The sequence below is a fragment of the Typopeltis vanoorti genome, chromosome 15 (genome assembly GCF_054136105.1).
Source record: "Typopeltis vanoorti isolate ZY-2024b chromosome 15, IOZ_Tvanoo_1.0, whole genome shotgun sequence".
In the NCBI taxonomy this organism is placed as follows: Eukaryota; Metazoa; Arthropoda; class Arachnida; order Uropygi; family Thelyphonidae; genus Typopeltis; species Typopeltis vanoorti.
The window spans coordinates 108,548,470-108,562,328 of NC_143563.1; the positions used below are offsets into that span (position 1 = coordinate 108,548,470).

Here is a 13,859-nt window from a genome sequence, read left to right on the forward strand (position 1 = left end):
CTTTTGCCCAGAGACACAACATCATTGACAACAGCAACATACTAAGCCTCAATGTCTCTATGTCTGCTACACAGTCTGGACACAATTTCCTCCAGGATAAAATCAAACTCCTCTACCAACTCGTCCTCAAAACCTGGAGGGTGAGCAGGAGCATTGTCCATCACAAGAAGGTATTTTAATGGCAATTTTTTTTTTTTTTTTTTGAAGGTATTTTCTCAGGCCAAGGTTTAAGGTCCTGTAAGTCACTTGCACCCAAGCTTAATATTCTTGTTACAATATTAATCAATGAAGGATATTGAAGTGATTTTTCCAGAATTCTCTGAGTGTTAATTCTGTGTCGGAGGTCACTTCAAAATACCTTTGAAACAGTGCTTTGGTGTAGAGCTTCTTAAAGTTCGAAATGACCTGCTGGTCCATGGGCTGGATTAGAGGAGTCATATTGAGGATAGGAACTTCACTGTGATAAAATCAAAACTCCTCTACCAACTCGTCCTCAAAGCCTGGAGGGTGAGCAGGAGCACTGTCCATCACAAGAAGGCATTTTAATGGCAAATTTTTTTCTTGAAGGTATTTTCTCACATTTGGGGCAGAGACTTCATGGATCCATTGAATAAAAAATTGCCTGGTTAACCAAGCTTTACTATTAGCACCACTCGTACCACGGTTTTTTAAACAGGTCAGCATGTAATCGCCTCGCTTTTTCACAAATTACAGCCTAAGAAGCACTATCACCAGTTAACTGTTTCTCATTTATCCAAATCTGCAACAATTTTTCCACTTCTTCAATCGTCTGAGATCTTTGTTTAGTAATAACTTTAACTTCTTTTGCAACATCAGCTCCCTTGATTGGCTCTTTATTTTTGAGTATTATACAGATCATTGACATCGCTGTACCGAATTGAATAGCAAGATCCGAGACACGAACATCATTTTCATGTTTGGATAAGATTTCTTTTTTCACCTCTATCGGGGTTCTAACAACTTTTCTTTACACTTTTCTGCTATCACTTTCCTTCTTCGGTCCCATGGTGGCTTATTTAATAATAATTTATAAAAAAAGAAAACAGCAAAACACAAAGAAAATCAAGAAAAGGCACTGCAAATTCAAGCAGGTGTCTGGATTGAGAGGTGGCTAAGGTGTAAGTGACACTCTCCCACTGTACATCTCATCCCGGGGATCACATGGTTGCCGGTTTGCCTATTTGGAAACCAGTGCGTGTTTGGTTAGGAAAATATGTTCGAGATGAGAGGAGTTTGACAACCGAGGTTTTCTACTGTAGATACTGCATTGCTTAACTTTTGTGCATACATATTATTTACTAGTTTATTTTTTTACTAATTATTTATTGCTGTAGGACACCTTGTAATTTTGTCTATATGTAGATACCACATTGCTAAACCTAATTTTTATACATGCATATTGTATAATAATTCCATTTTGCCTAATTATGTGCTGCTATAATAACATATGTTGTAATTTTATCAATATGTAGATACTGGATTCTTTGGCTTGGTTTTTTATTATTATTATTATTATTATTATTATTATTTAGGCCTCCAAGGAGGCCAAAGACTCATTGCAGGAGGTCCTTCCTGGGAAACACAAGTCTATCATACCACTCCTTAAACTCATTGACCATTCTCGCTCTCACCACGCTATCAGGCAATGCATTCCATGGTTCAACCACCCTCCATGCAACTTGCGAAAGAACTCCCCAGTGTCAACCCTGTAGCCACCTCTCAACAGTTTAAAAGTCTCAATCGGTATCACCTCTCCTTCTATCCACCAAACTCTGCAGTCCGCATTCCCTCAGCCGATCCTCATAACTAACATTGTACAGTCCTGAAACTGTCTTTGTTATCCACCTTTGTACACTTTCCACAGTTAATTTATCCCCTTCAAATCCTGGGGACCAAATCTGAGAACAATAGTCTAAGTAGGGTCTTATACGATGGAATGATAACTCTTTTATCTCTGCAGGTCAGCATCCTTCTCATTATTGCAGCAATCCTCTGTGTTACCCTCACCACCTTTGCAATATGTCCCCTGAATTCCAGGTTTATGTCAATCATCAACCCCAGATCTCTTGTCTCCCCTACTTCCTCCAGTATAGCTCCTCCAATAGCGTATACAGCATCCCATCGATGTATCCCAAACCTCAAGACCTTGCATTTTGCAGCATTAAACCGACACCCCATTCATTTGTCCATCTGTCTAGCTTATTCAAATCCTCTTGCAGGACTACCACATCTGCACTATTACTATTAATCCTTCCCAGCTTCACATCATCCATTTTGTACATGTATTTTGTTTATTAACTTGTATTGTTGACTATTTATGTACTGCTTTTGACATTGTATGTTGCTGTGCCCTCTGCAGTAATTATGTTTATATGTAGATGCTCCATTGTGTAACCTTAATTTTTGTACATGCGTATTGTTTTCAATTTTCTTTAAATGTTTATATATAGCTATAACCTTTACTATGGTGCAGTATGACCTTTTTTGTTTTCATGCCAAATAAACTATAAACTAAACCAAATCTTCCACAATCTTTCTCGACCTCTTTTCAAGTATGCATCCATAAATCTTACCTGGAACAAACACTCAGTAGAGAAATTCCTCTGTAATTCTCACATTCAGTTTTATTCCCTTCTTTATAATGGATACTATGAGAGCTCTACTCTAATTATTGGGAATTTGACCTTCTGAGCAGGCACTTTGAATTATGCAGTGTAGCCACTGCAAAACTCTTATACCTCCATACCTAAGCATTTCTGGTTGAATATCATCTACTGCAGCTGCCTTTCCACATTTCAAATTTTTGACAGCTTTTTTCTACAAGTATTGATATGTACTCCTCTTTGCATTCCTCTTGAAAATTTTCTAGTATGGTTCTGTCACTGCTTGGTTCATTTAACAGTCTTTCAAGTAATTACTCCAGACATCTAGGATATCCGTATTATCCATTTTCAAGTCACCTTTATCATCTTTGATTCCTTTTACAGTACTCTTTCCTCCATTTCTTAGTTTCTTCAATAGCCTCCAGAGCATTTTGGCCACCTTCCTCATATTTATTTTCTATATTCTTACCAAAGTCTTCCCATGACTTTTGTTTGTCTACTTTCATACACAGCTCAGCTGTCTTACATTTTTCTCTGTATTATTTTAAATCATCTACTGACTTATTTGTTAGGAACTTTTGATATGCTTATCTCTTTTTCAGAACTGCTAATTTAACTTCTAGTCCACCATGGTGTTTTTATTTTGCTGACCTTGCAGACAACTTCACCACATATCTCCCTAGCTGAATCAGTCAATGTCGTCTTCAGAGTTTGCCACTGAGACTCCAAGGTTTGGTTCTTGTTTTCAATTTGTTTCATTTTTTCTTCAATAATGTTTCTATAGTCAAGTCTACAATTTATTTGTAAAAGCTGCTCAACTTCAATTATTTTTAAAACTTTCTTACTTACTGTTCTTTTCAATGTGATATCCATTTTTATCCTGCTTATTGCTAAGTAATAGTTACTTCCAATTTACAATCCACTGTACACGCTTGTATCCTGAACGAGCATGGAGATATCATTATCAACAATGATGTAGTCAATGAGGCTTTTCTCCATGTGAATTTGTGCACATCTTATTTTGAAACTTAAAGATGTGAAGTAATGACTAGTCCATGCACTGAGCAGAAATCCATTATCCATTAAAATTTTTCCATTATACATTAAAAAATATTGTTTATATTTAAAAAGAATTTAAATATTTAAATGTTCATCCTTTGATGAAACATAGAATGCAGTCTATAACAAAAGGTATCTGAGAACCAGTTTTAGAAAAATCTAGAAGACAAAAAAAAAAAAAACCATCAAAGAACTGTTCTTTTGTTTTTATTTCAGTAGTACCTAATATGCCTCTTTACCACAGATGGTCAGAAATGATTTATAGCCATTGAGCACATTAGGTATTAGTGAACTAAGGATTGGATCAAGTAAGAACCCTGCTATGAAGTGCAGATATTTGTTCATCATTCATTGTGACATTGGTGTTGTTGTTGAGTGATGGAAATCCTCTGTCACTTAGCCCTCCATAGTCATCCACCTCAGTGATATTAAGATATGTAGCCTTTGGTGGCAGATAATTTAGTCACTTGCCACCAAGGCTATTGTGTATAATAATTTGGTAAAAATAAAATAGTTTAGGCATATAGACAATGCATAAAGACAGATTACTGAAAAGTTTTAAAGAAAAAATTGGAACACCTAGAAAATAAAATTAAGTTAAAATGGAAAAAGTTAAATTCATTTGTTTGATCCTTTGTTTATGTATGTGTTGTAATTAAATTAATGGATATATATATATATATAATTCATTGTCCATTGTCATTTTTGAATAGGCTAGTACTATTTTTCAAGAAATAAGAAGGCTAGAGCCACATAGGGTACAGGGTATGGAATATTATAGCACTGCATTGTGGCATTTACAAAAAGAAGTAACACTTTCTGCATTATCTCAGGAATTAATAGCATTTGATAAAGAAGCACCGGAGGTAAGAGAAAATATTTTAATATATATGCATATACTTTTGTATGTGTGCATGTGCGAATATATTGCAACTATGCTTGCTGATTTTTATGGAAGCAAGCGGGTGTCTTCTTTCTCATACAAACTAACATATTGTTGATTGGGAGGTAGGTAGTTAGTACCTGTGATTCTAGCATGAAGAGATGCTAGAAAAATTGTTGAATTCTCTCACTTTTATCTCTGTATTTGAATTTTGAATATGCTTTTCAAACAATTGGAATTTTGTGGTAGTCATGGCATTCAAAAAAACAAAACATTTTAATCCAGGGAAGGTAAACTGTTGTTTCTGTTATATGAAACTGTAGTTTCTGATAGTGGGAATATTAATAACATGTATGCTCATATCACTTGTTTGCCATGAAGCTTTAATATTTACCTACTTGAAAGTGATCACATGGGAAGATTGTTTCACCTTTTATTATTAGAACTTATAAGAGTTCATAACCTTCTAACTACCATTTTAAAACTTGAGCGATCTTCAGAAGCCAAATAGAAACCTAAATACCTATGTAATAATTTATCAAAGAAGGTTAAGCATTCTTGGAATTTTACTGGGGATCAGTCATTATTTAGCAAACCTAGCCGAGTTTGAGGATATTTGGTAAATGTCACAAATTCATAATGTTTGTTGGAAGTTTTTCCACTTGGTTATACTATAAATTAAAAATGCCAAGAAATTATATTCTTGGTTTAATCCCTTAACCAAGTGTAAGCAAACAAAGTTTGCACCTAAACTAACTTCAGGACATGGCAACTCATATATAGAAGCTGACGACTTCACATCACTTGCCTTAGTATCCCATAATGCAAAGCATATCCTTATAGACATGCATAATGCTATGCATTATGGAAAGGGTCACTGCCCAGACCAGGCTTATGCATTACTTCGACCTTGGTATCACTTCTGGGTCTAGCTCCCACTAATAAGACCTCAATAAAGGTTGAAACCTGTCTGATAATGGCCCTTCCCATAATGCCTAGCATTATACACAACACAAAGCACATAAGGATATGTGCTTTGTGTTGTGGAATACTAACGCAAGTGATGTGAAGTCATTAGCCTTTATATATATGAGTTGCCCAGTCCTGAAGTTACTTCAGGCACAAACTTTGTTTGTTTACACTTCGATAAAGGATTAAACCAAGAATATAATTTCTTGGCATCTTTAATTCATAATGCTGTGGAAAGATAAGTAATTTTTTCAAATTTATGCTACTAATACTGAGTTAATTTATTGTATTTATTTGTTTTATAAGTGTTCTGGATAGACTGAGGTATTTAGACTTAAGAAAAATGTGTATATATATATATATATATATACCCTTAAACTATATATTGTATACCATCTATTCTATACATAGCAGAATAATGGCAGCAGACATCTTGTTGGGTGAGCTAAATTTGTGTGAGTTTGTCCAGTGTAGAATTTTGAAGATGTATTAATTGTGAAAGTCAAAAGATTTGTGGAAGGAGAGTGAAACTGGTGAGAGTGTGTGTAATAAATGTTTTCAGAGTGAGTGCAGAGCAAACGAATTACGTGATAGTAGAGAGTATTGATAGAATAATAGAAAATTTAAATATTGGTGACAATACTTAAAGTGCCATTGTGGAAGTTCAGGAGAACATAGAAGTTCTGAATAAAGAAATAGCACTTGCATGTGATCCTTAACAGGACAAAACACAGGATTGAAAAATTGCAAAAACAGCAAGAGATTAGTTGAACTCGGGATCAAAAAAAGCAAGAGATGTGAAGCATAAAAGAAGATTGTAAGAATAAGCGAAAGAAAGAGCGTATGCAAATAATTTTTTACTCAATTCTGTGGTGAGGGAAGTACTTCTATTAAGCGACCACCAGTACGGATTCTGTCACTGCCGATCAACATATATCACCCATCTGTGGACAAATTCCATGGAGAAATTTGGTGAATCTCAAGTGGTTGCACTTGATATCTCCAGGGCTTGGGAAATTCTTTTCCCAAGCCCTGGAGACATTCCCCCTACAATTTACCTGCAAAAGCTTCTTAACTTTAATTTCTCTCTTATTCAAAATTTATTTGGTTGACTCCCTACCATACCAGCTTTGCTAATTCTGTTGTCTATTTCCATATTTAATTTTCCATTGAGAATGCAGTTAAATTTTTCATTGATTTCATGAAAAGTTAAAGTTTTCATGTTCCTGTAAAATTTGTTACAGCTATTATTTAGTTTAGTTAGAATCTTGACGCTTGCACTGGATTTGCTTAGGAAAACATCATCTGCATAAAATAAAGCGTGAGTAGAATATCTCCAGTTGGGATGTTAGGTTTAATACAACTGTCCCTCATAATGTGATCCATATAAATCAGTGGCTTCCAAACTTATTTGGCTTGCTGCCTGCTTTTCCAAAAAAATTTATTGAACACTCTCCTGGAAACTACTTTCTAAGACCTGACCAGCTCTACCTGATACATACAAAAGAAAATCGTATGAAAATTGGATCACCAGTTCCTTAGTTTTAAGCAGACAGATAGATACAGAAACAAATTTGCGTTTTATTATGTATCGAGTAGAGATTTTTGAAGTTTGGAAATAAGACACCTTGTAACTGAAATTTGAAAACTATTTATTGAAATCAACAAAAGAAACATAAATTGCATGTAAACATAGGACAAATTGGAGCAGAAAATTTAATAACACTATTAAAATTAAGAATACAAACATAAATTGTACATGTAAAAATTTCATATAAAATAGCAAATAACATTCAGTAATATTAAAAACAATCCTAATGAGAAGTGTTGGATCATCTTACTTCCTTGTATTCGATCCGCCATCTTGTTTTAACTTTGTTTTTAAACAAGTAATTAGTTGCTGGCTGATTACTAATTTATATTTTTAGACTGTGCCACTCTATATCTAGATTAGTCTATCAGAATATAGTGGAACCAACCAATAACTAATTTTTTTATAGTAACTTTATTTCTTATACAGGCCGAGTTTATCTCTTAATTTTAAGGCTCCCGTTAGGTCCGATAATTTTATGAACGGTGCAATAAACAAGATTCAGGCAAACACAAATTTAAAATCAATAAAACAAAACATTTAATTCAGGGTCATATAATATACACTTAAGCTCAACTCTGACAAGAAAATAATATAAATATCTTAGCATACAGGTCACAACATCTTATAGATTCAATCTATGATCACTGCTGTCAAACTTACAGCTTCCACAACATTGAATTAACTTCTAATAGAGTTCAATATCACAAAATCTCTTAATAACAATCTTTACTATTATCACACAGTCAGCAAAGTTTCAATACATTAATGGTGGCAACAACACTGCTTCACAAGTATACACCTTTACTTCTTACTCTGGCTGATTTCAGCAAAAAATGTTATAGTTAATGTGGGGAATAACAGGAGGAATCACACATATATTTCTGCACTGAAGTAACACATAAATGGACAGTTCTTACCGGGTAAATCCTTTGCTCATCAATTTCACTATGGGCTCACTTAATAACTGTATTTATTTAGCACACTATGGCAGCACTAATTAGAATAAATCTTCTCAATGATAACTGAACTTTTAACGGTCGCACTTTACATGTATGGACGTATTTGGATAAAGGAAAATGCTCGTTCCTTCCTCAATACTATTTGATTATTTCAGCACTCTGTTAAAATTCCATGAAACTAATGGAACATGCAGTAATTCTTTAACTTCTAGAATTATTCTCAGTTGCTTAATACTTTCCCGACAATTTAATAGCTTAATTACAGCACTAAGGTTCTAGTTACAGCAATCCTTTTTATTCCTTTTCTGCTACTCCGTATTTTCCTCGTCTGCCTGTGCTATACTAAAATGCTCTCCTATCCCTGAGTGGTCCATCCTGATAGAGAAAAGAGCCCCAGTTTTCTCCGCTCTTGGCTTATATACCTCCCCTCTATTTTCCCGCCAAAAATGTTTCTCATGCTCTGTTTATGTCAATTCCTTCTCTCCGTTCAATACAATATCTTGCCATTCATGCACGTGTCAGCTATTTCTCGCCCGTCTTCATAGTAACAAACTAAATAAAATAAAAACAGAAGTATTGCATAACATTATACCTATACATACTGGTAATAATTATTATTATTTGACACCTCCAGGGTGTCTATAAAATAAAAACTAAAATATTATAATTCACATAAGGCATATCAAATTTATATATACAATTCCTCATAATATTAAATCAGAAATAAATAAAATAGAGTGATATTTTAATACAGAGTTCTGTTATTGCTAACACATATTTTAGATTAATTAATAAAACTTAATAAATAAACTCAAGGCAATTACACGAATAATAATTTATAACAAGAGATTTACATAAAATAATATTTACAATTGTAGCCTTTGCCATGGTGGATTATGTTGGATTCTGAAAGGAATATTAATAATCTAAATTTCTCTTCATTCAGAATCCAACAGAAGGGTGAGCTGCTACCAAGTTATTGATATTTGGCTCTATATTTGTCAGCAGCATTCTTAAATCACTTTGATCAGCTTTTTGCAGTCAGTTTCTTTTTCTTTCTTTTTTTTTAGTTAAAAGATTTGTGACCGCACTGAACCCATTTTCCACTAAATATGATGATGGAAATGCGATTAAAAACTTTTTTTTTTTTATTACAGCCCACAATCCTGGATAAAGTATGGGCATCTGCTTTTGCACTAAACCGTTGGTAGCCCATTTTTGAATTTTAATTTCAATTGCTCATTTGTTGTACTTCTATCAGTTCTTGTAATTGTAAAGATTCTTCTGTGTTTGTACTTGAAAACAGGTCCTCCAAAACCCAATTAGGTATTTTCATTTCAAGAATATCTTTAAATCGTGTTGAAATCACAATGAAGAGCCTCCAAGTACTAACAATAACTGAGCACGTCTTCATCACATTTTTCCACTGTTGATAGATTAGGAAACTGGCTGAATTCTCCTCATCCTAAGTTTCGTTTGTACAAAGTTTTGATTTGTTTTTATTAAATTCAGCTCATCTCCTTGGAGCTGTAGATTTGTTTCATTAAATTTGTTAAACAAGTCAGTCAAATAAGCTGTCACTTTTGAAATTAATCAAGTTGGCTCATAAAAAATCATCTATGTTTTCTAATAACTGTAGCACTGAGTCAAAGAGTTTATAAAATCGATTCAAAGAGGCACCACTTTGATAGCCTACTAACTTCTGTATGGAGCAGCAAGCGATTGAATTCTTCATCATTTTCAATACAAAGTTGTCCAAACAATCTGTCATTCAATGAATGACTTTGTTGGCTGTAATTACATAATGATTTTGTTGGCTGTAATTACATAATGTAATGACCTGTGTAGGTGATCACTCAGGTATTTGGCAACTAAATGTTGATGAATCACACAGTGTACAGTGAATACATTTGGCACTACCTCTTTGAAATATGCAATAAAACTGTGATGGCACATTATCATCGCTGCAACACCATCGGTAGCAACTGACAAGATATTGATTGTTCCGAGGAATTTCTTTTTCTTTAAAAAACTCTTCCAATACATGAAAAATTGATTCTCCTTTAGTGTCAGTTATCAACTTTTTAGCAAATAATAATTATTGGAAATTTTTTTCTTCTTTTATGTATCGTACATATGCTACAAAATAAGGCTTAATTTCCTGGTAATAGACTCATCAAGTTGTATAGAGAGCTGGGTTGCTTTTAAATACTCATAATGAATCTTCAGCATCTTGGGCCATTTCATCATTTCTTCATTGCACTGTATTATGGCACAAAGAAATTTTCTTGATATCAGAGGCTGGCTTGTTCAGTACAAAGCGTATTGACCTCACTAACAGCTGGTAGGATTAGTTCTTCACCAACATTATGCGGTTTTCCCGAACAATCAGTAAGAAAATGTAAGAGGCACGCAACCCATCATCAAAAAGTTTGGATGCTGCTGAAAACATACCTGCTAATGTTGGTTGTTTCAAAAATTTTTCTTGAAGTGCTTGAAAATGTTGGTGTAGATCAGTGCTTCCCAAACTTCTGGATGTCAGGGCCCCCTTTGTAAAAATTGAAATATTTCACGGCCCCCCCCTTGGAAAAAAATCGTAATAGAGTGAGATATTATTATAATATTTATTGTATTTATATTCAATACAAAATATACACAGTGAATATTGCAAAAATCAAATGATATATTACATTTTTTGCTCTTACCATTTGGTTCTGAAGATGATGCGGGCTGTTCTGGTAAAATATGAAATACAGTCCTTTTTTTTTTTTTTTTTTTTTTTTTTTTTTTTTTTTTTTGCTTCTTCTGATTGTTCACGGGAATTTATTTTTATTTTTTATCATCCACTTATCCATCTCAGGGTTAAATGTTTTAACGTAGAATAGATCAAATAATATCACCACATACAGGCACACCACAGACTGATAACATGAAATTAGTGAATATTACCTGAATAAGAGAATCCCTGGACCAGGAACATTTTTCTCTTTTGTGACTTTTCTCCCTTTGCGAAACAGACAGCAAAGGCAGGTTATTAAAACGTGCATATGATTGGTGCGGTATTAACAAAAGATCGCACAACCGAAAGATAAGATAAAAGCATAGCTGACAATTGAGTTGAAATGCTGACTCTCTTCAACTGAATTCCATATGTGAAACTGCCATAACATTCATTTTATATATATATATATATATATATATTACTTAGTTTTAACACTTTTACGAATTTTAACACGTTCGGTTGAATTTTATTGCTGCCTTGGGAAATCGAACTCACACACATCTAATTAATAACAATAGTTTTTAGTTAGATATTGTGTTTGCCCATGCAACATATGGTTTTGTTTCAGTCTATACAGCATAGTTTCTGTATGAGAGGACATGTGATTCATTAATTAGTGTGTTTTTATCCCAGTTGTCTCTAATTGCACTATTTGTTAAGAAATATATTACACAGACTCCTCATACCTTATTCACTGGCATAATAAAAGTACTTGTTTTTATTGCCTCTGCAGTATAGTGGCTGTTAGGGAGGGCATGTTATTTACCACTGCAAGCGAGTTACTATCTCCCCACATGAACTTATTTAAGCTTTTTTTCATGTGTGAAGTATATGCAAAACTTTTATTGGTAACAGAAAAGTAGCTCAGATGGCAGTGATAATATAAAATGAGTTTTGATATGTATATAAAGTCAATATCAACAGTCCCTGATTACTAATGCGTGATGAAAGGGACAGGAAGATTTGGAGCTTCCCTGGAGAGCATTCAAAGTAATACAATTAACCACTGCTTTGAAATGAAACATATGAATAAGCAATATTTACTAATATTCATTAAGCGCCGAAATACGCAGGAAGCAAAGTTTGTGAAGCAACACCAGTGTGTGAATTTTTCCATTCAAATATAAAAAATAACAAAAAAGAAATAATAAATAATAAAAGTTAAATACATTTCTTTTAAAATAAAAAAAATCTACTTAGTCTTAAAACATATTAAATTTGTTTGCATTATTTCACGCCCCCCCTCAATAAAACCTACGGCCCCCAAGGGGGCCGCGGCCCACAGTTTGGGAAGCGCTGGTGTAGATAATGAACGTAGTTGCGGTGTTGTGTCCCAATTTAATGATTTTTATTCTATCTAATAATTTCCGCTTATCGATGTTCTACTATTATCTATGCTCGAGATATCACCAAAATTTTTACTAATATCTAAGTTATTTCTCCCCTTAGTATCCCTAATATTTGTATTATACTGCGCCTTTTGGGATATTTAGTTTGAGATATTATATACAAAAACAAGGAGAAAGAACTAAAATATGTCAGAAAGTGTAACTATGTTGCAGTCGTGACACTTTATCTCGTTTCTTAACACATTAATGGGTATTACGATCATGCCGCCATAACACATTAATTTCCCGCATGATTAGGTTCGTAATTTTTCAAGTGGTGCATTGGATAGCAATTTCAGACAATTGTTTTATCATTGGACAAAAGGTTTATTAAATTCCTTAACATAGTACAATTCAATTTTAGTTATTACTCAATTCAATGCTATTCTAAATATTTACAAACTGACATTAGCTTATCATAAATAATTAAGCTATGATCCTATAATGGGTATTACAATCATGCCACCATACACATTCAACACATAACTTCATATGACATGGACATATAAGATTAATTCACACTATTTAACTATCCAAACTTAAGTAGCTTAACTAAGCCATTTACTGCACTAACACATAACTATGACATTTAAACTTTCTTATGCAATATAATAGACATGCAAAATTCTCAGGACGCTTAATTACTCATATAACATTAACACTAGCCAGCTTACTTTCAATATATTCTGTCAGATATTAAAGTTCTAGTATTGTTTTCTTGGTCACTTCAACAGTTCAGTATTAGAATAATGATAACTAATACAGACAAATCTTAGTTAACATGAGATATAATTTACAGTACCTTTCTTTCCTGAGTTTTCCATATGGGCCTCTATCTTTTTCTGATTGAAGTATCCTGGTATAACCTCTCCGATAATCTACTTCTCCTATGTTCCCTTTTGAATTGAACTATGCCTACACGGTCTTTACCTTTTGTTATTCAGGACACACTTTGAATCGTCTAAATAACGGCTGTGCAACTCTCAACGTGGATATCGACTTCTTTACAGCTTTCCCTTTTTCGTGGTTGTCACTGAAGTTGAAACACAAAGAATATGCTTTCCTTTCCTCAACTATATGGCATTCTTCGCTTCTTACATAGGAAATACGGAACCGAAATTCCGCTCACTTTTGTTTCCGTGTTGTGATGACGGAGATATAACTCCAATCTCGCCACTCAGGAAAACACCGTGAAACTCATACGAAGGAGCTTGCGAAGAACTCTCCTGGAACAGAACCAAAACCAAAAGCCAAAAAGGTCTCAAAGCCTCAAAAAGTCTAAAAAGCCTTGTGGGGAGGGGGGGGGGGTTTCCAACCCTTTTATACCTGCTCTCCTAACGGCACCCTCTTTAACTTCTTTTCTCTGCCCCCTACTTGATTTTACTTCACTGACCAATTAGGGTGACGTTTTTCTGCTAAACGTCCTTTGGTCGGCAAGCCCGTAACGATGTCTCAATCCGGGAATCAGCCCTGAGCGATAGTCTGTTGTTTTTCTTTTGCTAGACTCTAACTTAATCCCCTTTCCAAAATTTCTCTATGAACTTACTTAATATTTTAATCTCTAGCCTCTCACATACCATCTCTTATGACTAATCCTTTTC

At 34.0% G+C, this 13,859-nt stretch overlaps 1 protein-coding gene across 2 annotated transcripts in view; it reads left to right on the forward strand.

Moving 5' to 3' along the window:
* The window catches only part of Cdc27 (cell division cycle protein 27), a 392,586-nt gene that overhangs the window by 243,703 nt on the left and 135,024 nt on the right, over nucleotides 1-13,859 (forward strand). For both annotated transcript variants that reach the window (XM_090405839.1, XM_090405840.1), the window contains one exon: nucleotides 4,397-4,549. In XM_090405839.1, coding sequence (XP_090261965.1) covers nucleotides 4,397-4,549 — 153 coding nt within the window. The remainder of the gene's footprint in view (nucleotides 1-4,396; nucleotides 4,550-13,859) is intronic.